Here is a 25,637-nt window from a genome sequence, read left to right on the forward strand (position 1 = left end):
ATGGAAGCCTAAATTTACCCCTGAAAAACAAAACAAAACAACAACAACAAAACAGAAATGTGGTCTAACTGTAATGCTAAAACATATTTTGTGACATGCTTTACTGTGTACAATTTAATGTAAGCAAGCAAGCAAGCAAGGTAATTCAAATATGTAAAAGATAAAGGATATGTCATGATTAAGACAATGGCTCATTGAACAGAATGATGCTTGTTGCAGAGATAAGCATCTATGGCTTTATATGGAAACATTCTCTAGTGTGTGTGTGTGTGTGTGTGCGTGTGGAAATCACACAATTTCTGATCCTGAGTAAAACTGAGACTGAAAATATCAGGAAATTGATAGAAAAAAAGTTTCTTGTATAGTTCACGTTCATGTTAGTACTAACATGCCATGCTTTTCTCTGTTTCTACAGGGGAGTTTCTGATTCAGCTGACAGTCTCTTACTCTTTGCTTTTAAATAGAAGTGAAGCATAGATAAAAATAGATGCATGAGGCTGAAATTAGTTTCGAAACTAGCAGCATTAGGTATCGAAGTCAGTAGACCAAATCTAGGTCTTCCTGCAAATGGTCATTTCCCTCTAGGATATTCTTCCCCTGTTCCATAACCTCACTTTACTTATCTGCCTTAATTTGTTCTCTGTGGTGCTGATAGCTGCAGTCAGTCTTGTTTTATAACTTTACAGATCTGCTGGAATCAAAGGATGATAAAAAAGTCTATTCATGAAAAAGTTAAGTAGTGAGTGTTTATTACTGTAATATCCCATATAATTACTTAGACGTGATACTTTAAAAGGGTGTTTTAAATATTTAAGTACCTAGATATAGAAATATACACTTCCTATGGTATTTAATAAAACTTGAGACCCCAGCAACTCATTACAAATTGGGAGAGTTTTAAACAGTGTGATAAGTTCAACTCAGTTTTAACCATGAATCCATCACTAGTGTGCTTCAGAAGCAGGAAAAATAAATGTAGAACTAATGATCAAGGTGATCAGAGTGATCACCATATAAGAATAGATCTTTCTGGATACAAACTAGAAAAATCAGCATATTAAAATCAGAGGGTATTCCAGACCAGAATTTGGCCAGAATGCCAAAGGGTTAACCAGCCCTCTTTCCTGGGTCAATGTGCCTCTGGGTTTAGCTCTCAGACCATGGATTTAACAAGACATTTTGCAAGTGATCTTGTATAGTAGTAATACAATATCATTACGTCATTACACCTATTTATTTTAAGCCCTGTCTGGACTGTTGTGAAGGAAATTTCAGATGATCCCAGCCTACAGTAGACCACAAAAGGCCTTCACAAAAGCTAACAAAAAATTTCAAACTATTGAAAAATGAATAGAAAATTTATAAGGACTTTTCTGAGGAGACTGAATGCAATTTCTCTTTCATATGCTGACAATGACAGAACTACTTTCTTTTTTTTTTTTTAGTTAAAAAACCCATGAAAATAATTTTCACCCACGTCTTTGCAAATCCCTTCCTCTTTATTTATTTATTTATTTTTTTAAGTAATCCAGAATTCTTCATAGCAGCCTTCACCAATGTGTTTAATGGCAATTTCTGCATACTGAACTTGTAGCTGTCAGGAGCTTTCAACATCCATTTTCAGTTCTAAAATTTTTGGTTATCAGTTCTGTTGGTGGTACAACTAACATCATGTATACAGTTGACCCTGGTGGGTGGTAGTCAAGATTACCATAATTTCATGAGCCCAAGCAACAACAGCAGCAATTTATTCCATACTTATGAAGAGTACATACCCAGTGTCATAATAGGAACAAGAAAGTGTCTAGTCATATTGACTATTTATAACAGGATTCTCTTGAGAATTTTAATTTACATTTAAGACCATGATGGTAACCAAAATACCCAAATAAATATACACTCTAACCCTGTCCGTTATTTATACTCTGTCTCTCTCTGGCTAGAAGCAGAGTGAGAGGGATTTTTTCAGATGGGCATTTATGAAAATTGCACAACTGGGGTTAATCACAGAAGATTCAAACATCCTTGCTGCCTTTGTCATCACACAGTAACTATGACAGCCAGGAAAATATAGCCAACTGGCAGCCCACATGAAGCAACATTAAATTAATGACTCCTCCTAGTTAACAGACTGAATTCTTCACTCACTGAAGTCAATGACATAGCTCTTGCACAGTCCAGCATTACAGGACTGGGCCTCTATCAGTAGGTTGAGGCCTAACTGAGGTTGCAGTAGTTTTCCCAGCATTTTGAATTTTCAGATAGTTTCTGGAAAACTACAGATCACACAGCATATTGCACATTTCCATGAGATTTGCAGCCAGAGACATATAACTCTTTTCATGTTGTCAACTTACATTTATTAACGGTTTGGTCACTAAAGTACACAAATCCAACCAACTGGACTTGCTCTAGAAATCCTCTTGAAGGGAGGTCAGCACTATTTTTGTCCTTCCCTATCCACTTGTACAAGCCCTTTGAACAGTAGGGGAGTCTCCTGCTACAGTAGTGTGGAAGAAAACAGCTGTTATATGGAGAGAACAAGGACCCCATTCAATGGTTAGCCTAAAGAGCTAGTCAGGACACTGGACAAATTAGTAGAAAAGCAAGGACAGCAATTATCTCCCACAGGCCTTGTAGTGGTTTAAAATTTTTTTGCACAAACTGTGTTATCTAAAAAGATTCATCCTTGCAGAGAGGGAAGTCAGAAGAATTCAACTTTAGCTATCGCCACTGGTTCAATACACGCTTTGCGTATTTCTATGTGTGCTGTCCTGATTGAGAATCCATGCGATTGATTATGCTGAGGATGCACAGTTATGTACATCATGTTCCCATTTTACATGCCTTATACTTGTGATACCATTCTGGTTTTGCATTAAAAAAAAAAAAAACAAAAAAAACAACAATACAGTTTCAAGTCAACTGATTTGCTGCTGCTTTTGTGAACATGTTTAGGACAGGTGGTAAGAAGGGAAACAAAACAGAACAGTTTTGTAAATGGAATAGTCCTTCATCCATATCCAGGTAAGTGGAGTTACAAATAAGTGTTGCAGAACTGTGCTTTAGCTGGTACCTTAATTTTATTAATCAAAACCTTTATTTATTTGTTTATTTTGTGCAACTTTTAATCTGTGCTGTTCTTTCAGGATACTTATGTCATCAAATAACAACAAAAAAAAAAAAAAAAAAAAAAAACAACAACAATATAAACCAGTTACTGTTTTAAGGTTACTGTATGTGTATAAGTTAGAAAACAAATCAACTGATGGACCTTCTAACATAAGCAGCAATGGCTCATGGGATACATTGTATTTGAAGACATAGTGAGGCTTATGAAACAGGATATATCTTAAAAATAGTTAAAAGTATAACCAACTATTAGCGAAAAGCTAGTTGTGTTTAATTGTATATATATCTCTAAAACTGAAAAGTCTGATGCTATTGTCCAAATGAATCAGTGGAAATCTTTTCAATGGCTTCACTGAGCTTTAAATAAGGGAACTATATGCAAAAAGGATAAAGTCAGTAGAATTTCTTTCTAAATTATGTTTCAGTATATTATTAGAAATGAGAAGCAGAGTCAAGCCAATTATATAGAGTAAAGTAAGGTAAATCTATACATTCAGCTTGACAGTTTATCTGACTAATCAAAATGATGGAAATTATCAAATACTAGCAAGATAAACATATTCTAGCATTTTAGTTTTATTGATGATTATTAGAACTGAATGCTGGTCATAGAAGCTTTGAAACTCTACAGTAATTTACTTGAAACACTAGCTGTATTTATTTTTAAAGTAAATTTAGCCTATTGAAAAATGTATCTTGTGCAAAACTGGGGATTACGTTCTCCATAAATATTATATTTGAGTAAATAATTTTCCATAATAGCAAAATTTTTCAATATTATTTGCAATATGATAATTCAGATTCACTTTATAAAGAAAACCTGGCAGTGTGGCAAAGTTCTGAACAACTGGTGTCTTAATGTTTAATGATAAATGCAGTTCAATATTTCAAATCCAATTTCAATTCCAAGCTATAAAATAATTAAAACAGAAACAGTGCTGTATTTATCTTGATAGAATTATTGCTTCTTGGCTTGGCCCACAGCAACAGGAAACCATCAGGGGAAAAAAAAAGAAAAAAAGAAAGAAATAAAAACAAAAAAACAAACAAAAATCACATAGTTTTTGCTTTTAAGTGTGATTTTATGTCATGAACACAAGTGAGTACACACACTACAGGTTTTAAAAATTTGAGGAAAGAATACTTAAAGATAATAATTCGTTGTTATGCCTAGATTGATTTTTATGATATTATAAAAACCTAGAAGTCTAATGACAACATAATCACCTCTTAAGAAATGACTTGGAAATATGAAGAAATTAATAGAACAAAAGAAAATAATTAATATACTAATAGTAACATAGTATCAATTTCTTAAAAAACAACAACAACAAAAAAGCTACTGAAGATTACTGCTAAATTGCAGGCACATGTATGAAGAATGCTAATAGTAGCATTACATAATTTTATGGAGAGCTTCTCACACTTGTGAATCTCCACTTGAAACAAAACATCCATCCATTTGTTTACATCAAATGTAAACAGCATCAGCTTTTCACTGACTTTATTTTACGATGCCAGTTGTTGAATTTTATCTTTCTGAAATAGGAAAGCACTTTCTCTAGTTTATGACCATATTTTAACTAGCAGAGATAATGTTGATAACATGTGATGGCTACCCAGTCATTTCACTTGAAGCAGTGATATTAATTAAATAACCAATCTTGTTGGTTCTATTTAGCCATAGCATCAGTAAGGGAGATTTTATTTTATAAATACAACATGTCAGTAGTATTGTATGTTGATTTTAGAATTTGTTAGGTTATTCAAATTCTTTTTAAGATTCATGTTCAGACAATGAAATACATGTTCAGACAATAAATTGTAAGATTTGTATAAAGTAGTGTCATTTTTACATGCTAGAGGTAAAAATAAAAACACTGAAAAGATGTAGAAAAATAATTTGTTATCTATGAATTCAGAAGAATGTTCTTCTGCAAATAAAGTCATAGCATAATAGTTCATAAAATATAGTACTGAAAGCATGAATCCTGTAAGAACTTGCAGATGTGCTTAACCATGTATATTACTCACTGAAGTCAAAGCAAATACAGAGTATTTCAGTATTTGCTGATACACATTCATCTTTGATAGAGTCAAGGCACTGAGTAATAAATTCCTAGGTATATGTTTCTAAACTTAAGAAAACCTGTGTGTGAAGTTTCTGGTCGTTTCCAAAAGTACTTTTTCTTTGACAGTATTCCATATGTTGTTTACAGATATATATGTATATGCACTTATAAAAAGTTATCATCTTTTCAATCACTTATGAGAGTGCTTGAGTCATCCTGGAGGTAAAATTATGATGCTCAAAACCAGTATTTTTTCTGCTTACCTGTCTGTTACGTTCATCCATAATCCTTGTAATCTGAATCTTTTTTCTCCCCATAGTCCCCGTTTTTTTTTCTCTCCTTCTTCCTTAAAATTACGTATTTTTCCCTTCTCTTTTCTTCCTCTTTCCCGTTTCCTCAAAACAAGCCTCCTTCTTCAGCACTTGCACTACTCAGTTCACAGTCCCCTGCATCCGTTCCTGCTAAACACAGAAAGGAAATCAAATATTACTACCAAATTGATAACTTCTTGAAAGTTGTTATATGGAGCCAACTACGCAGCATAATTATAATGTACTGTACAAGAAATTATAGTAAATTTGTACTGTTTCTAGAAAGAAACTTACAGAAGTCATAATAATATTATTCATTTTTTTTTTCTTTCCTTTTTTCTTGTTTCCCTCCTGCTTATGGACAAACCCACCAATATATCAAGAAATGAAGAAAAGGACTGAAATACACACTGGCAAAACAACAGAATTAAGAACCTATGGTTTTAAATATCATTTACTGCAGTAATATGAAAAATTAGCTAAATCAGAGACTTAATGAACCTTTCTGTACCTATGTATGCTAAGTAGGCCAGCTAATTCATTTCTGAAAGGAAAACAATCTTGTGTTTTGACAGCAGAGGTGATAATGTCCCTCATTATGCAAATAGGATGGCCTTTTATTAAAGTGCTATTTGATATATGAGAGATGTCAGCTAGTTTAAATCCAACTTTTTAAAACTTTATTCTTTAAGAATGTAGATTACAGCAAGTATTATTCAAGATACTAGAAGAAAACGTTAGTGTGTTTTCCCTCATTTCATTTCAACATAAATTCCAAAGGGCTCTGACAAATGATTTATAAGCAGCAAATATGTTCATCTTTCCTTATAAAAATTCTTGCACCAGAAGCTATGCAGCACAAAATAATAGGGACAGATGATAAATTAAGAATGTTTTGAAAAATACTTTCACAGTTTTAGTAAGAAACCATTATTAGCTCACCAAAGTTTACAATACTGATTCTGTCACAAAAGTGAAGACTTAGATATGATAAAAACACATGTTGCAGTAAGCATTCCCTGCTTCACAAAATCTCATAAATCACAAAGTTAATTTCTATCATGTCCAAAAAATTTTAGCATTACAAGACTAGATAAAAATGAAGAAAATACAGAAGTGATGTTCAATATAGTTCTGACGTAAAAAACCTTTCTTCTTCTTTTTTTCTTCTACCTTTGTTTGACTTATTTTTACATTTACATATTCTGAACAGAAGAGAACAGAGTTCTTTTTAATACAAAAGAGGAAAAAATCTTATCATCTAAATCATTTAAAATGATTTTTTGTGCTTTTATATTTGTTCCATTGTGTATTAAAAATATTACCTTGGAAATCAAAATGTAATAAATTAAAAACAGAGGCTGGTGTTTCTTTATTTATAAGTTCATAGTCTTGCAGCCGACCTGATAAATTCTCTCAATATGTTATGTAACACTAAACTGATGTCCTGGCCATTTAATCCATTATTTGGCTCAGATTCAAAGCTACTGAGGTAGAAAAGCTAGACCTCACTCAATCTTCAATTCTCTCTTGCTTTTCTCTGCATACATTAAACTTTAAATTGCTCAATGTTCTATCACTCTAAAAAGAAAAATAAGTTAACAAGTAACCAGTCAGTCAGTTTTCTAGCTATCCACTATGATATAAACAATTTGTTGGGCAAAACAAACTTTCTAGTGTAACACTTGCTGCCTTTCTTTACATCAATTCCTTTTTATATTTATGTTTTATATTTAAGCATATTTACACATGCGTTAGTCTTTACCGTAACGCAGAATGTGTCATATAACACGGACAATTGCCAATTTTATAAAAAGTACATGCTGCAAACATTTTTTTGCCATATTTTAACTTTTTGAAAAGAGTTGAACTTTTCACTGCTTAAAAAGACATAATGGAAATATTTACAACAATAACAACAACAAAAAGTCCAAAACTTTGAAAAAAAAGTAAAATTGATCACATCTATTTCTAAATTTTTTTTTTTCTTTTTTTTTTCCTAAACGAAACTTGGAGACAGTCTTATCTGATACTCAGTGTTGACAAACAAAACCAGCCTATTTTTAGAAACAGTTTTGAATTTCCTTGGACTGGGTTTCTTTCCTGTTTTTCCTCCAGTCTTACCTCTGATACAAAGAGCAAGTTAGAATGGTGTTTCCCATGCACATGCAGGACCCAAAGGAGCCTAACAGGCTTTCTCTGTAATGGTAAGCCAATACACTAATCCACAGCAAATGCATATGGAACAATTTCCTCTCCTTTCATTCAGCTGAAGCCAGTGGCACTATCGGCTTACAGTGCTACGCCTGCCTAAGCTCTTATTCACTTCAAGGTGGAAGGTCACGGTGGACAGATTAGAGCAGTGGTGACAGGGTTAGCAAGGATGAGAGCTGCTTTCTAGATCAAGATGCCGATGCTGAGTGAGTTCAGAGAAAATCACTGAATGCTGAGAAAATTGACCAGGAAGGACAAATTTTAGTGAAGGAGCTATATGTTGAGTCCTTCCCACACATTTATCAGTTCCATATTCAACAAAATACATTTTAATTCCACATTCAACAAAAACATTTATAGAGGGTTTAAAGTCAGAACCATAACAAGTCCTACAATCTACACAATGTTGTCTTAAAATAATTCATAAAACAGTTGAATGGTTGAATTTTGTTCTTCGTTGCCTGGAATAATCCACTAACCACACTAACTTTATCTAAAGTGGCAGTGGATGTGCAGGTAGACAAAGATGTAGGAGCAAGGATGTCTTTGTTATTAAATATTATCATACAGTCTGAGAGAAACTGAAGGAGAAAACAGAATGTGTTAGATCATATGTATCTGATATACAGTTTGCAAAGAAACATGTTTCTGCTTTAACAGGCAGCAGGTTATGTTTTCTTGCATTGAAAAAAATCTCTCTCCATTTGCTTTTTGCTTACTAGTCTAATTCCAAATGAAAGGTATTCAGTTTGTCTGGCAAATATATTTCTTTTTTTTTCTTTTTTCTTTTTTCTTTCTTTTTTTTTTTTTTTTTTTAAGGAAAAAAAAAAACAACAACAACAAACTATAACTCCTGCTATTTATACTGCTACTAGAAACAATCTGAGAATGCTGTAGTTTCCTGTATCTCTGTCCTCCTCTTTATAAACATATATACGTACCAACACATACTGCTCTACATGCTATGCTTAATATGTGTTTGCCTATAGTTCTAATTGTGTCTTCAGCACATACATTTGCACACGTGCATACATAAAGCAGATAGCTGGTCTGATTCCAAATCAATTGGATTCAGATGAGTGAATCTAGACATCTGATTCAAGGGTTATAACCTTCAAAGGTTGGTGACTTCCGAGTCTAACAGAATGCAAAGAACTGTCGAGACCAACAAATCCCTATAGCTGCTTTAGGACTTCACCAATGCTTCTAACACTTTTTGAAAGTTCCTGCAGGATTAAACACTACAGTATCAATTATTCAGTTTCCATTAACTGATAAATTGTATTTCCCTAATATAAATAAAGCACACTAGCTAGAAAAGTTGAAGATCCTACATGACTCAATAATACTTGCAAGCTTTCATTATCTAAAAAAGAACTTAAAATAATTCCAGAAGCTTTGTTGAAGTAACTGTCCACATAAAAGAGACCTTCCAACTTAATGACATGGTTACATGCAAGCAGTTTGTATTTAAAGAAACACATAGTTACATGCTATAGTGCTACAGTCTTCAGCATTTTTTTCTTTTTGCAAACCCAAACATGGAAAAAAAAAAATCAGACTGCTTACAAAAAGAGGAACTTCATTTTTGGCGGGCTTCTGTTCACTATATGATTTGGCAGAGGCTGTGATAGCTGACAGAATATTGATCTGAGATTTGAGAAGGGTGAAAAAGACTAATGGACAAATGCAGCAGACCGTTCGACTGCTCCTGTCTCTCTTTGCAAATGCTCGTGCACAGACATACACATGCGCGCGCACACACACACACATGCACACACACTATCCCTTCTCTGCAACACAGAAGAATCTTGATAGAATGGCAGGAAACACGCACAGAGCGGGCAGGGAAGGATATGATGTCAGCAACCACAAACAATAAAAGGTGTAAAGGTGCTTCCTTCCCTAAACTGTTCCAGAAGTGCAAAATGGGAACCAAAACTCTCCACTTCCTTCTCCGAGCAGAACTGTCTGAATCTGCTTTGCTGCAACACCCCAGATAGAGTTCTTTGAACAAGGCACACCAGGGGCAATAAGGAGTATCAAAACAGGAGAGTCACAGTATTTAATTTATAAACAAGAAGGTGGCCAGAGAACAGCTAAATTGAAAGGTGTGGGGGCTTAGTATTTTCATGGTTGCTTTACAGAAGAAACAAACTCATCATCAAGATTTACCTGTTCCATTATGTAGCTTGCATTCTGAATGGGTTAGTTTAAAACTAAAGAACCAAACCAATTTTTTTTTATTTTCATCATGTAAGGAAGCAAACAAAAAAAAAACAAAAAAATGCTGTCCCTGTTCTCTCTCCAATCTTAAGACAAAAGTCACTTCAAAGTCTATGAAAGCTTTGTGTGCAAGCCCTTCTGTTTATTCAAAAGAGTTTTGAATCAGATTATAAATAAAAATCTAGATGCACCATGAATACATCAGCTATTTGCTTAATGAAAAATTAGCTGCAAAAAATGCAACATAACCATGAAAATACACAGCAGGGAATACATACTTTAAATGAAATGGTCACTGAAATATTACCTGTAAAAGCCTTAGCTGACCAAGGCCCATATGCAGACAAAGACCGTAAAGAAACAACTGGGCATACTACATCAAATAAAGTCACTGCTCATTTTGGGTCTGTCACCTTGAGCCAGATAAACTTGCAATAAATACAGAAAAGAGCGAAAGTAATGTTCATCTCTCATGTTATCCTACTGAGATTAGCTGATATTATATCCAAGATAGAAGTAGTCCTTCACATTTAATGTGGTTTGGTTGCAGAGTCATTACAGAGGACACAGTTTGGCCCATTAACAGAAACGTTATGATAAAATTATATATGTCATCACCACAGTAATACATCAGTAAAGCAGAAATGGCACAATCTATGGTATGGTTATCCAGGCAGAAAGCCATGCAACAAATGAATCTGAGTCATCTTAAGGTTTCAAACATCTGTCCACAACATTCTGATTTAGAAATTAAACATAACCTACATTTATGTGTTTTGATCTTATGGCCAGATTGCCACATTAAAAGATGCGGAAGGGAGTTCATTTTAATCTACTAAATTTAACTCTCAAGAGATCATGCATTTTGCATGAAACAAACATTTAGGCCATAATGGATGTAATATAGCAGATGAAATACTATTGACTACTCAGGACAGAGTATGTCAAACTGAAAAAGACCACAGATAGAGAAAATATTTGTAATCTTTAAGTACCAATGCTCATACATCTTGTAATTTATCTATACTAAAACAAAAAGGTACTTCAGAAAACAAACTCAGCCTTCCCCCTAATTGATGATGCAAGTTTAATTTACAACAGAGAACAAATCAAGGGGAATGAAGTTCTGCATTAATCCAGGATTAAAAAGTTCATAAACTTGCAAACAGCAAAATAAATCTCTGCATTTAAATTATTAATTGAAAGTTTTACTGAAAAGTTGAATTATTTGATATGAATGCATATTTCATTAATTTTGCTACTGATTTTGAAATCATTTGCTGAATTTTTAAGATTCTTTTCTCTAACAGATATTTCCTGTATTTATGTATTTATTTATGCTTAAATGATAGTAGAATGTGTTTATTTTTAGGTCTTGTCTTCAGGAGATCTCCGTTTCTCTCTTTTTTTTTTCTTCTTTTTTTTTTTTTTTCCCCCATTGACATTCATATTTACTTATAATTTGATTTATTCCCATTATACTGAAAATTTAGTAATGAATTTCAGAAAATTCTTCTTTTTCAACTGATTTGTTGTCTTGTAACTGATACCATTAGTTAGTTATATGGCCAAGAGGAAGAGACATGAGAATGTCTGGCATTTTCAGATTTTTTAAATTTGGAGTTAAATGAATACTTTGGATCCCTTGAATCTGACAGCTGTGGTCACTGTAGCCTACAACTCAAATACTGTACCAAGTTATCTCATAGAGCAAAAACTTATGCAATATGGGTGCAGGAGTTTCAGTTGTTATAGTTTTGTGAGGTTCGCCTGAAAAGCTTGTCTGGGCAAACTCAGCATCATTGCCAAAATAGCCGAGAGGATGATACTCCCTAACAGTGGTCCTACCTTCTCATACCACAGACACTACTTCTGAAAGGACTGGTATCTGGATTCTGAAAGTGGAGTCTGCAGCTGCCTATGAGTTTCAGCTGATCCACACCTAAGTCAGAAGGAGAAGAGTGACTCTAGCCCACCTTCCAGAGATTGTGCTGAGAGTTGTCCGTCAGGCACAGAGGATGGCTTTCTGAATGGTGCACACATACTGTATCAGCCCTGGATATGCTGATAAAGATTCACGGAAGGAGGGCCAAAGGCCTTCCGAAGGATTGTGGAATTTGCTACAGACAGTGAGTCATTCCTTGCAGCAGTGCACCGAAAGAGGAAGCAAACACTGGTAATCTAGATGAAAACTGATTGCCTGCAGCCCAATAAGAAGAGATATGTGCCTGCTATGCTTGAAAAAGAAAGAAAGATTTGGCTAGTTTACAACTTTTTTTTTTCTTTTTTTTTTTTCTTTTTTTTTAAATGGAATAGATGACGAGGAATATTTGATTTGAAAAGCAAAGAACATATACAGTAATGCATATTTTAAGGAAAGCAATTAAGTGAAATGCTAGAATTCTAAAAGAAAGCATACTCAGAAAAAGTTGATTTTAAATCTACAGTGACTTGCAGGTGATATTTCAGTGTCTATCCACCACAAAATTGGAAAGAAAAACAAGTATCATGAAGGAAAAGCTTACAGGTTCATGATTAGGTTCATGGCAAATCTTTGGGTACCTAGACAGATATAATGGGAGTCTGACCAATAAAAATGGAATAGGATCCTTGAAGTGTTTGGGAGACTGGCTCAAGTTTATCAAATCAAACAAGCTAATTGTACAAGGGAATAAAGGATTGAAAGCTGAAGCACTTAAATTTGTCTCAAATGGAGACAGTGACTAGGAAAGTGAACCTGTCTGAAAATTAAGCAGGGAAATTGGACTGTTGGAATTTCAGCTGGAATTCTGAATAGTTTTGAAATAATATTTTGATTGCATGGCATTATAGCTAATAGATGTCTACTAAATACCAGGAGAAGTGTTTTACCAGTTCAGTCCTCCATAGAACTGTCTGGAGGAGCAGAGGAATCATTTCAGTGTTCAACAGGCTAAGATTTACCATCTTTTGTTTTGTAGAGGTGCCTTGGAACTACTTTGTTCTTGATTTAGCTATACTTAAAGAAGATATTCATGTTTACAGTTTGTGAGTAAAGAGTTTTGGAGGGTGTTGGCTTTTTACAAGAAAAGTCTAAGATTTCTAGAGCTAAGTCATCGTATAACCTGTAAGTAATCTCTAGCTGTGGTTAAGGTCTAGATTTACAGATTTGTTACCATTGCTTGTATGTGAGAAAGTCTGTGGTAAGGAACATAAATCTCCACAATGGCTTTTAAGAAACAGGGGACAATTCCACGTATTTCTTGAAGAAATTATGTACTGTAATTTTGAGTCTAAACCCAGGTACAAGTACCTGGAAATCTGATACAGATGGCACAAAACTTTAGATACACTTCAATTGAAGAAAATAAGGTCTGATTTTCTGAATTATTCTTTGTTATTGGAAAAGATGTTTGAGTACTTCATAATTTGCTGAATTGCAATAAACTTGGTTCATACACTTAGACAAAAGAGCTGGAGACGGCCGTCTGAGCTGTGATCAATGATCAGTACTGAAGCAATAGAGAGAATATATGGAGGAGACACGAGAATTCTGGGTAAAACAAGTGGACTTGTTCAGACTACACAGACCTTCTTCATCCAACATGCTCCAAAGGAATTTCAATCCTCCCTTTCTTACTCAAAGGGCATGGCAATTTGTAACAAAAGCTGAGTTCTGCTATTCTAAGTTTGTGCTGCACCACCACTTCATCTTTGTGAGGAGGAACAAAGATTAGGGTTGTAGAAACCCCAAAATCATTTAGAAAAGTGATATCTTGCACTTTTGCTAATTAAAAATTTAATTTTTAGAGAAAACAAGGTTTTATAAACTGGAATTCTGTGACATGATTTAAAAGGCCAAAGCATAAGAAACAAAAGTCTTTTTAAAATACTAAGCAAGCAAATGAGTGAGCACTGTATTTGGTTGAAGGACTACACTGAAAATTAGGAAGGATCATATAGAATGGAGACAAAAACCAGGATGAAACTATCTTTAAGCTGAGAACATCAGTGCATAACTGAAAAACAAAACCCAAGGTATGAATAACTTCCTCATTATAAGAAAATATATGGGCCTCTGCCAGAAAACAGATTCTATAAGAAATGTTTTGAAGGGGTTGATAAAAAGAAACACTCTGCAACTTGAGCAAAGAAAGTGACAAAAATTATCAAGGTACAGCTTGGATTCAAGTAAAACTGTTTTGGATTAGTAATGGGAAAAACCTTGACAGAAAAACTGTATAAATATGGTATGGTTGTATAGCTTATTTTTTTTTTTTTTCTGCCTGCAAAGTGTTGCTTGTGGTGTTGCTATTTTAAGTGTTGTTTAAGTAATGGTTGGAAGATGAAAGAAGACAGAGTGAGTAGGCTTACTGCTGGTGAGCATAACTTCTCTGATCTTATAGACCTGGATACTTCAATAAAAGGCAACAAATAAAATATGTTCAGGATTGTTTTATGGAGTCTTGATTTATGACCATGAAAAGAAGCTGAAAACTGAGATATATTGGAAGACAGCTCAGTTATAGAAAATATAAGAACAGAACTATTAAGTAAAACTAAAACAGAAACATGTTTGGAGATACCAATGATGAAGAGGGGAGCTCATACTGTGAGCTGCGCATCAATACCTGATAACGCACATTAATTCTCAAGTCTTTCTACATTTAGAGATATAAAAAAAAAAAAACAAAAAAAAAACAAAAAAAAACCAAACTTGTAAAGAGACAGTATCAAGGAATTATTTTAGTCCCTTGCAAGTTTCCTTGTCCCATAACTCATAAGCAACCCATAACTCTGTGAATTTGGATAACTATTCAAGCCCAGAAGGGGCAGTATCTCTTACTGATAACCCCTAATGTGGGTGCTGGCTGCACATTTCAGCTTCCTGACAGGGAGCTGAAGCAATCAAATGTGAAGGACTTCAAGTAGGTGTCTGAAAGCCACAGACGATCCTCAAATTCTGACCAAATCTTGTAAATATCTAATGGTTTTGTTCCTTTTATTTTTGAAAAAAGTACTCTGTTGTAACCAGTCACCCACAGCCATCACTGACACGTCACAATGGACTGCTTCTGAGGTAGAAATTTTAAATCCAGAAAATGACAGATTTTTGTGGATCTACCCCTTTGTACTAATGCAAATATAAGGAATGATCCATCATTAGCACTGGAAAAGTTTGACAAGATTTCCAGGCAGAGGTAATATCTATTAATTGATTATATTGAGTAACATAATTGGAAAAAATAAATCATCTTTAGGCTGTACGAGTTGTTTAGATCCTCAGGGTACCCAAAACTCACCTTTATTTCCAGTTGTATTATCTAATACAAACATTCTCCTATTTACGATGTTACACCATCCCAGCTACAGTTATATTACCAGATTTTTTCTACAAAATAGACCTAAGCACATAACTTTAATAAATAATTACTTTTATTAGTTTTCTAAAGCAACCTAGGGTAATTCACCCCAGCAATCCATTTCTTAGACAGGAATGATCATACACAAAGATGTCCTACTTCTCTCTTTTGTGTATCCATTTCCAGAAACATGCTCTTTTCATGTTAATTCCTGACCTTCCCAGAATTGTGAAGAATTAAATATAGTTCTAAAATCTAAAGTAGACTGCACAATATGGAAAACTGACGAACCACTAAATTTTCATACATTATGTGTAAATGTTAATATGATAAATATGAGCATTAAAAGCTCTGACACTCCCTGGACTGAACTGCTTGCCCAGAGACAGCTGCAGGCTTGGTAAATAAATAAATAAATAAATAAAGGCAAGGGAAAGAAGGAAATATATCAACCTTCCCGATGACCATGACAGCTGAAAAGTCTACGTTAGTGCTTCCAATCCCACTCAGACATTTATTTATTTATTTATTCCCAAGGACAAAAGGAGATGAAATGTATGTCAGGTACATAATAAGGCTAATAAAAAAATGGATGCACCTGTATTTCACTAAATGACAGTGAGGAACTGTCTCTGTCTGTGAAATAAACATCTTTTTCTAATGACAAAGCTCCTAAATTAGGATGGTTTGCTGCTTTTAAATACACAAAATACATACAATTTAAGCAGAAACTACTGAAATCAGAATACACCTGTTCTTTAAAAAAAAAAAAAAAAAAAAAGAAACAAAAAGAAGAAAAGTACAGTGGCACCAGTATAGCAAAACAGCAGTTACATTGTCATTATGAAAATCTGATACCTCTTATGAGCTACATGATAAGACGTGTGCATATTGGCCAGTGTCTGCCAGTGTCTGCTGCATGGAATTTTGCTTGTTTAGGATGAGACATACGTTAGAAAAAAGGAAGGTTCTGACCACCAAGAAATGATATAAACTAGCTGTACCTGCTGTTGCTAGCACCCATCATTCATACACTGCGGCTACTTGCTTTCTGCTTCCTGGCTGTGTCTTGCCAAGAAGCATCTTGCCAGACTGGATTCTCACTGATTTTGAACCAGAAAAGATGCAAAAGCAGACTGTACTATAGGAAAAGATAACAAGGAGTTTGTTATATCAGGAAAAAAAAGATGCCTTGAGACAAGAAATAAGCAAGGTGCCTGAAAGAAAACCTGAGTTATATTATCTGTTAAGGAAGAAATTTTCTGTTGTTCTGGCTTAATGGAATATTCTACCTTTTTTTTTTTCTTCTTTTTTTTTCTTTCTGGTGCTGAAAAGGGAAAGCAATACGTGTGTTTATGTTAACAATATTAAGTGAGAAAGAGAATGGTGGAACAGAAGATACATGTCACACTGCAGAGTTTGATATGATAAAGAGCTAAAAAAACTCCAGTTTAGATACTGAAGATACGCCTTGAACCAGTAACAAAGGCGTAAATAGCCCCTTCTAGTTTATGGTGCTATTCAACCACATTACAGTTCACCTTTGGTTTTTAAAAATTGTATTAGGTAAGTAATTTGTACTGTCCACATGAAGATCTTTTCTAATTTTTCACAGAATTGGAGCCTAACCGTTCTCACATCAAGACCTGTAGAAGCAAATTCTCTACTGAAATAGAAGGTGTTTACCACAGAGATACACCTAACACTGTACAAGTGCAAAAGCCACATGTGAACATCACACCCTGCCTTCCAAACCCTATCTGTAACCGCTCCATTAACACATACAGCTGTATTTATTTATTTCTTACACAAGCAAAATACATTATATTTGGTAATAGCCAATGCTAAAAGTCAACATCTTTGTCAGATATTAGTAGAAAATACATATATAAAACATGTTTAGTTTGCAGAGGGTAATACAGTGCAATTTGCTTGACAGTCTCTTCTGTTTTGAATGAACAGTTTTTTCTAAACAAATCATTGACAACATTGCTTGTATTATTGTTGTCCTATGAGCATACTGAAGAACAAAACAAAACCTTAATCAATAAACACAAAGATACATTAGCTAATTTTTTTTTTTGTGGCCTTGAATATGCATTACATTTTCTCAAAAGTGACACTCTTTGAGCTCTATTGGTATGCAAGGTGATTTTTGACAAAAATATTCTCAGAAACAGAAATCTATGGCTAAATTATCATGCAGCATAGCATAAAGAATTGAATCTAAGATTGAGATACAAACACAGCTGAGATGTGCTCTTCTTCCTGCCAAAAATATTTCATGTCACCTTCATTTTTGACTCAGTTTTTCTCTTGGAAACCTGGAGATAAGAAACCTGGGGATTTGTTCACATAAAGGTTCTGAAAAGTAAGGTGAATATTTATTAAAAGATAATGAAATTCTGAGTGCTTTTAGTAAACATATTGTAATTTCCCTTTAAAATAGTTAGTAAGCAAATCATTTGGCATATTTTAAAATTATCAAAGTAAAGGGCAAGATTATGACCACAAAAATAATAATATCCGTATTTAAATCACTGATTTCAGAAAGTTATAATTATCCTATATATCTCAAACATTTATATACACAAGTTGTTCTAGCACTATAACCTTTTATGCTAATGCATATCTTCTTAAAATAAAGATATTTGACAGTACTGTCATATAAGGTCCAACATGGTACACAGCAGATTCATCAATTTCCTGTTTCTTACCCTCTTTATCTTACAGCATCCTAATCAACCTAATTAAAGCTTCGTTCATTTGAAACCTCAGACGACAATTTGTTTAACTCTATCCCACTGTGGTCTTTTTATAAAGAGAATTAAATTTGATCTTCTGACAGCAATTATTAAATGATCCCAACTGGCCCCAATTAAGACACATGGCTTACAGGCCTCAAAATCCAATAAAGTGCCAAGCCCTCTCTTTCACTTGTACATCTTCCTTTACCTTGTTTTATTTTTCTGAAAGCCAATTAGGCTTATCTTATCAAGTGGAACTGAATGCTATTGTGTAGACTAATTCAAGATACAATTCATCAACTTACTTTTATAGTTATACTGAAGGAAGAAAATCATGCCCCAAATCATCCTTTTGAAACCCCTCCCCGATTCAATTCATCCAGCTTTTAAGGAAAAGAAATGCTTTAACACCTTTCACCATGTGCACGTGACCTATATATACTTACTTTTAAAACACTGCCTACAAAAAGCAGTGATTAGAGAAATAAATTATGTTCCTTGCTATGTTTTAATATATTCAAACTCCTTGCTATGAGTTTTACATTACTCACAATTCTTCTTATAGAAATAAGTCTTTTCTACAAGCGTTTCCATTGGGTTACCATCTTCTCATTTCAGAAACCTTGAAGAAATGTGACACTAACTTCTGAGGTTAACCTTTTTTTACCTTTAATTTCTGCTCTAATTTTTCACTTTTTTTCAGTAGTATGCTGTGAAAAAATGTTCCCATGATTTCACATAAAGGCAGGTAGCCCCAGGATTTGGAACTCATTGATTGTGTGATACTCCAGGGATACAGCTGAATTAAAACCAGCCTCATGAGACTGAAGTAGCTTCCATACACATCTGGCTTTTCTTATTCTAAACCCTAACACCTGCCTGGAAATTTAACCCCTGTCTTTTCTCTGAAGAACAAACGGGACAGATTTATCCACTGCCATTTGGTTTAGGTCAAAGCTGAGCTGTATGATGTTCTGCTAAATTAATTGCAATGTAATTGATATTGTTTGACACAGTTTTTGAAAAGATGATGCTCCATCCATTTTATGACCAGACTGCTTTCTCTGTACTAAAGTATCTTAGATCTTATGTTTCTGTAGATTCACCTTGAGCACAGCTTTGAGTAATAACTTATTAAAAAACAGCACACATTTTCTATCTCAATATTTCTAATGAATTGCTATATAAGATAAGATCATGGGCACAGACTTCATCAAGGGAGTAAGTAAAAGGGAAAAAAAAAAGCTCAAAGCAATACTATTTCAATTATGGTAAATGTTTTCTATATTTCCGTAATTTACATTCTGAACAAATGCATTCACAATATTCCTTAAACACAAAGGAGATTGAAATGTACTAAATTTCAATGCAATAGTTCTTTTATTTGCAGGAAGATGTGCAAGCTTATGTAAAACATAATTATACATGTTTCCTGTCCAGCTTGGAAACAAACTTGTCTTTGTAAAAAAATAAAAAATAAAATGTGATGCTAACCACTTTTCAAAAAGTAAAATAAATTGCTAAATAACTGCAAATGTTGTTTTTATGAAATTAAAAAAAATATTGACTTAGAAGAGCAGGAATCAGATTTACTCCCATGAATGCTATGTGACATCACTAAATATGAACTGCAACAAGCAGTAACAGTTGATGCAGAATTTCTAATGGAGCACTGAAATTTCTGAAAAGTAAAAAAGATTTGAGTACACTGTTTCACATTTTTTTTCTCATTGTATTCTAATAATCCCTTACAAGATGTTAATTTTAGATCATTCTTTTGCTAAAAACAGCAAACCCTGAAACAGAACTAGTGCAAAGAGCTGAAAATATCCCGTGGAAAAAAATCTGTACAGAAATCAGATCAACCCAAATCCTGCCATTACTCAGCACTGCAGTGACGTGCAGATGTTTGTAGTGGTTTAAAGAGCCGGGGGGGCTGGAAACTCTACGTACTCAACTCCAACATGATTGCAATTGAACCTCATCAAAGTAAGAGCTCATAATTTGTCACAGAAAACAGCCAATTAACATATGTTAGAAAAAGGCTCCCATAAAGATAATATATGATTAAAGATCCAATGCAGCTGTCACAAATAAAAATTTTGCATTTTAAATAGAAATATCAGCCTGGGTTTTTGAATTTTTGTTTACATTGATAATGGTTACCATATATATATATATAAATATAGGAAGAAAAAAAAACACAAAGCAAACCAAAACAAACCAAAAAACAAAACAATCAAAAACCCATTAACCCTAATTATAGTATTTCCTCCAGGTTTGGACTTACAACTTAGGGGGATCCGGGAGCTAAGGCAGTATTTACTGTTCTGACTGTTGTGCTGTGAATAGCGAAGACCCTTTCCAAAACACAACAGTTATTTTGTTTTAGTACTACTTTAGAAGACAGACCTTCATTGTGAGTGAGATGGCCTTCATTGATGCACTTTGTTGTCAAGACATTCCTCTGAAAATGCAGCAGATCCTTATTGCTTCAAAAAATACAGTACTGTGTATGATAGCCCCACAGCCAGCGCTGTGATCCTGGCCATTCAAATGCACAGCCATAAGTAAATCTGGACTGCAGCCAGTTCCATTATTTCACATTTACATTGGCGAACATGAGATAGAATGTAACCTGCAACCACCTTTTAAATAAATACTTTGATTAAATAGTTTTCACATATATGTGCATAGAAAATGAAGCCTGTTGCTTTATCAACACAGAATTCTGACTGTGACACTGACTGCTACCTATTCTGAACAATAATTTTTATTCCTCGAGTTTTGCACAGCAATATTTTAATTACTGAAACTGCATAATTGGGATGCTATTTCTTATAAGCATTATCTGTTTTTCCTGCTATCATTCAGGGTTCTGTGTGGGAGTCAACAAACTGAAATTATTTGAATGGTATTTTATTTTGTATGTCTGAGTGTGTACGTCCTTGTCTTGACATCATGTTGTAAAAGGAAGTGCTTCCTCTTTTCTGTTTGAAAGAGACCCAAGAAAAACAAAGTTTTGAAACTCAGTGGTCTGACTGGATATTAAGTCTGTATATATTTTAATATTGCTTTAATTCCTGTTCAGCCAAATATAAAAGTAGGGACAAATTTTAATCAAAGCGAACAAGTAATAGAATGGAAAAAAAATATTCATAAGTGATGATGATTTTTAATTTTTTTTTTTTTTTAAATCTTTGAATTCCTGTAATGTTTCAGAAATGCTGTTCCCATTAAATTAAAGACCAAGACCAAAAGCACTCACTGCGTGTTTCTGATTCACTTACATGGTGCAAAATATCCTAATATCCTTTAATATTCTTTATTACATTATATTAACATGAAAAATATTCCTTGTGAATCACTGTATTGTTTTAACAAAACACGGTGAATAACGTTAAGGTTATGCTGCCTTTCTTTTCCTCAAGAGTGTGTTCATTGATTCCCAAGCAATCAGTAAAATTTTTGATTAAGATCTCAGAAATAGCTGAAAATCCCAAAGCTTCTCTGCTATTGAAACTTCCCATGTCTTCGACTGTCCCCAACTAATGACAGTAAACTATACAGCCTCAAGCTAAAGAGATTAATTTCCATTCTACAATGAATAGACAAAAAGTGGACAAAATCAATTTTACTATCAAGTACATTGTTATATCTATTCAAGGAAATACAATTTTGGCCCTAGAGAACAAGGGTGGAAATAATAAAATTCAAGGTGCAAATCAAGTTGTACTTCATAAAAGATATAATAAATAAGAATTAGACAAGAACTACATATATATATATATATTTTTTTTTTTTTTCCCTTAAGAACAAGGCTACATGTCATGGAGAAGCCAACTTCAAAGTTAGTATTTATTCCTGATTATAAAAGTGCTTTACAAAACCACTGCCAACAGTAATAACAGAATAATAAAAAGCAAGTTTTGCATGGTAAGGAAATATTGTGTCAGTGATTTCCTATTCTGTAAATCTAAATTTCCTCTCTTCATAGGTAAAATCAGATAATTTTAGAAGTTAATGACAAGTGTCAATCAAATGCTATTAAGTAATGCATATTTCAAGCAAAATTATGAAATGGATGTGCTGTTTACTTAGTGGGATACCTCCAGGTATGAAATTTCCAATTTTTTTAAATTTAGATTTAACAGAGTGTGCATGATGAAACATTTCCAAAAATTACTTCCAAAATATACATTCTTCTATCTATCTATCTATCTATCTATCTATCTATCTATCTATCTATCTATCTATCTAATGTTGCAGAATATTAAGTGAAAACCATTCAAGGCAGTAACGGCTTCTACTAACTGGAATTACTGAAGACATGTCACAACGTAATTCAAAATGTATTTTTTTTTTTTTTGCAGTTATTTAAAAAATCTAATTGTACAGCTTGGAAACAGAGTTCCAGAAAACAGCACGATACTTTCTGATTCTTTTGGTGCAACTATAAGTTTGCAGCATTTGTTCCGTCTATTTTAATATTAACACTAAGACTTTGGATGATGAAAAAAAAAAGAGGGTATTGTACTAAATGTCCAAAACCACTTTGGTTTCCAAGCTGCAGACTATATAAACTCTTGCACACACATCTCTATAGCATTATCTTGTTGAAATAAAGGAAAAATATGTTGATGCATCTCAGCCTCTCTGATGAGTCCAGTGCTTGGCTCTGGAGAGGAGAGATGATGAGTTACTATTACATAGAAGGCTCTAAATCCTCAGGCTACAACAATGTGGTAGAGTAATAAAATATCCTAAAAATGAAGCATAAAACTTTCAAAGTTCTTCTCACAATTAAAAAAAATAAATCTGTACAGTCATGTTAATAGTGTTAATAGTTATGTAATGTTATATGTAAGTTATGTAGTGTTATATGTAATGTATAAGTAAATAGTAATGTTAATGAATACTAACGCTTTTGCAGTTAGTGTATATAAGCTACAGATGAGCACTGAGGAATTGAAGGCTTCATTTTGAAGTTTTTGCAGGTTTTTGCAGTTTTGCATTAAACAGCTAGAGAACCTATTGAAAATATTCAAGTATAAATTAGGAACTTCACCTGCAACTACACTTTTCTCTGTTAAAATTTCTAAGTTACTGAAAACTAAAAGGGATATTTTCAAGTCATTTTAATCATCCAGCATTTCCCATACCAGCTCATGGATTTACTTTTCAACACCAGCAGCTTGAGACAAGAACAATCTGATTTATAGCCTATGCTAGAGGAGCTTGCTGTTCAGTTGTCATTATTTTCTTGGCTCCAGTAGATGGAAGCAACTCTCTTGCTGTGTTTTAAGTTTAGTGTGGTTTGGGGGCTGCTTTTTAGGCCAAAATCTTTATTTTTATATTTATTTTGTTGTCTGTTGATCCTTTGATGTTGGATTCCCAGATAATTTGTTCCAGTTCCCAGAGCAGTTTCTTCAGATGAGAGCCATGCGTTAGTAAGTCTCTAACTCCTGCTGAAACCTCTTGCAGGGATAAACAGAGACTGTTGCAAATCCGCACCAGCTTGTTTCTTGAAACCTCACTGCTGCTTAGTTGGGCAGAAATAGCCACTGACAAGAGACATCTAAGGAATTGTCTGTGGTCTCAATTCAGGTGTATATGGGCTGGTACTTGGCAATCTTACAGTACAACACCTTGCCAGATAAAAAATACACAAGGTCCTGCGTTCTTTTCCTATTTCAGTTAAGCCACAGCATCACTCACTTCCCTTCACTGGTAATGAAGTGTGCTGACCATGACACTCAGCAAGGTGCCCAGGGTAGGCAGGTGTTAGGCTCTAGGACCACAGGCCACCCTGCTCAGCCTGGAAGGTCTGGCAAGAAGCAGAAGAGCAGCAAGAGCAGTGGTCTGATACTACCTGGAGCAGACTGTAAAGGTTTGTCCAAAATTGAGCAGGCTTTGCACCTGACATGGACAAAAAGTATTCTGAGTCAAGATAGATTTGCATACTGGAGAGTAATAATATTTGCCCTTATTTTCTCAGCCCATAAGTCAGTGTCATGCTCTTCTGCCACCTAAGAAGGTGAGATTAGACGTTCATCTTTTTAAAGACCTGTCACCCTCAATTAAACAGGTGTCAACTGCTCTTAACCTCTGTGACATATGGTCACCTCGGTTAATGAAAAGACACTTTTTTTCCTGAGTCCCTGCAGTCAAACCAATGTGTGCTGTGATCCTGTTGATTCTCAGAAGCTAATCAATGTCAAGCTGGGTCAGATTTATGTACCACACGTTCTTTAGGATAGAGACAGTTTCTCCCTACAAGCTCCTATAATACGGAAAAGTAACAGGTAAAATAAAGAGCCTTCACTCATAACTAGAACATCCAGATATTACTGTATTCTTTCACATATTTAACTGTACCTGACAGAAGACCTCCACACACGTACAGGTCATCTATGAATTGAGACATTTTTCAGCCAATGTTGTTTTGAAGGCTAACAGAAATGAGATTGTTCCCAGTTAGTTGCAAAACCAAGATTCCAATCACCGTGAATGTTAGTTAAAGATGAGTGACACTTTCTCATGGGTTATAGTGATAGGAAAAGGAGTAATGGTTTTAAACTGAAAGAGGGTAGATTTAGATTAGATGTTAGGAGAAAATTCTTCCCTCAGAGGGCAGTGAGGCCCAGACCCAGGCTGCCCAGAGGAGCTGTGGCTGCCCCATCCCTGGCGGTGCCCAAGGCCAGGCTGGATGGGGCTGGGGGCAGCCTGGGCTGTGGGGAGGTGTCCCTGCCCGTGGCAGAGGGGTGGAACTGGGTGGGCTTTAATATCCTTCCAACCCAAAACATTCTATGATTTCATGACAATCTTTATAAAATTAATTATTTCTAACTTCTTGGCCAAATTACACCTTGGATCATTATTCAGCCCACATAAATTATAATGCAGTTGAATAATGTATTTTTTGCTTTTTGATTTAGACATATTTGGAGATGTTTTGTCCTGTAACAAGTGTCAGTATTTCACTTTGGCTTTGCTTTCAGATTCAGGTAAACTATATATGTCTGTTGCTTATATTTTGCCTTCAGTGGTTGTATTGAGGCCTGATTTGTACTACACAATTAGAAAGCATTTTTATTAATAGGATTTGTTTCATGTCTGAAGTGAACAAAATTTTCTTTCTTACTGCCTTTTCACAAAAAGTAATTCATAAAGAAAAAAATACATACAAGAATCTCCTTAGTGAAGATTAATCAGCATATGAACATTTTACACATATACATATATCCATTTTTATTTATGTCTAATTAATATCTACATTTCCTCTTCTCAAAAGTAACTCATTGCAATATGGAACTTTTGGAAATACCATTTTATAGATGACTATAACAATGCTATGAAAGAAAACCGTGAATTAAACCTGAAAGAATGACAATACTTAAAATTCTGGAGTGCTATCTGAATAGACCTAACTCAATTGTTAATCTTAATAATCATATGGTTTATGTGGACACAGCTAACAGATAAGAGAAAGAACACCTTCTTTTCATTCAGGTCAGCTCTTATCACAACAGCAAAAACAAAGGTTTCTGTAAAAGCAGTTACGGCCAATACTCTTCTTTGTATTAGTTAACA

General features: G+C 34.2%; 1 protein-coding gene across 23 annotated transcripts in view; it reads right to left on the reverse strand.

The window, feature by feature from the left end:
* Nucleotides 1–25,637, reverse strand: part of MEF2C (myocyte enhancer factor 2C) — a 140,511-nt gene that overhangs the window by 73,203 nt on the left and 41,671 nt on the right. For 17 of the 23 annotated variants that reach the window (XM_072030646.1, XM_072030657.1, XM_038169712.2 and 14 more), the window contains one exon: nt 5,468–5,665. In XM_072030646.1, the coding sequence (XP_071886747.1) occupies nt 5,468–5,521 (54 nt within the window). In that variant the 5' untranslated portion in view covers nt 5,522–5,665. 23 annotated transcript variants of the gene reach the window in all.

Source organism: Anas platyrhynchos, chromosome Z (assembly GCF_047663525.1).
Source record: "Anas platyrhynchos isolate ZD024472 breed Pekin duck chromosome Z, IASCAAS_PekinDuck_T2T, whole genome shotgun sequence".
In the NCBI taxonomy this organism is placed as follows: domain Eukaryota; kingdom Metazoa; phylum Chordata; class Aves; order Anseriformes; family Anatidae; genus Anas; species Anas platyrhynchos.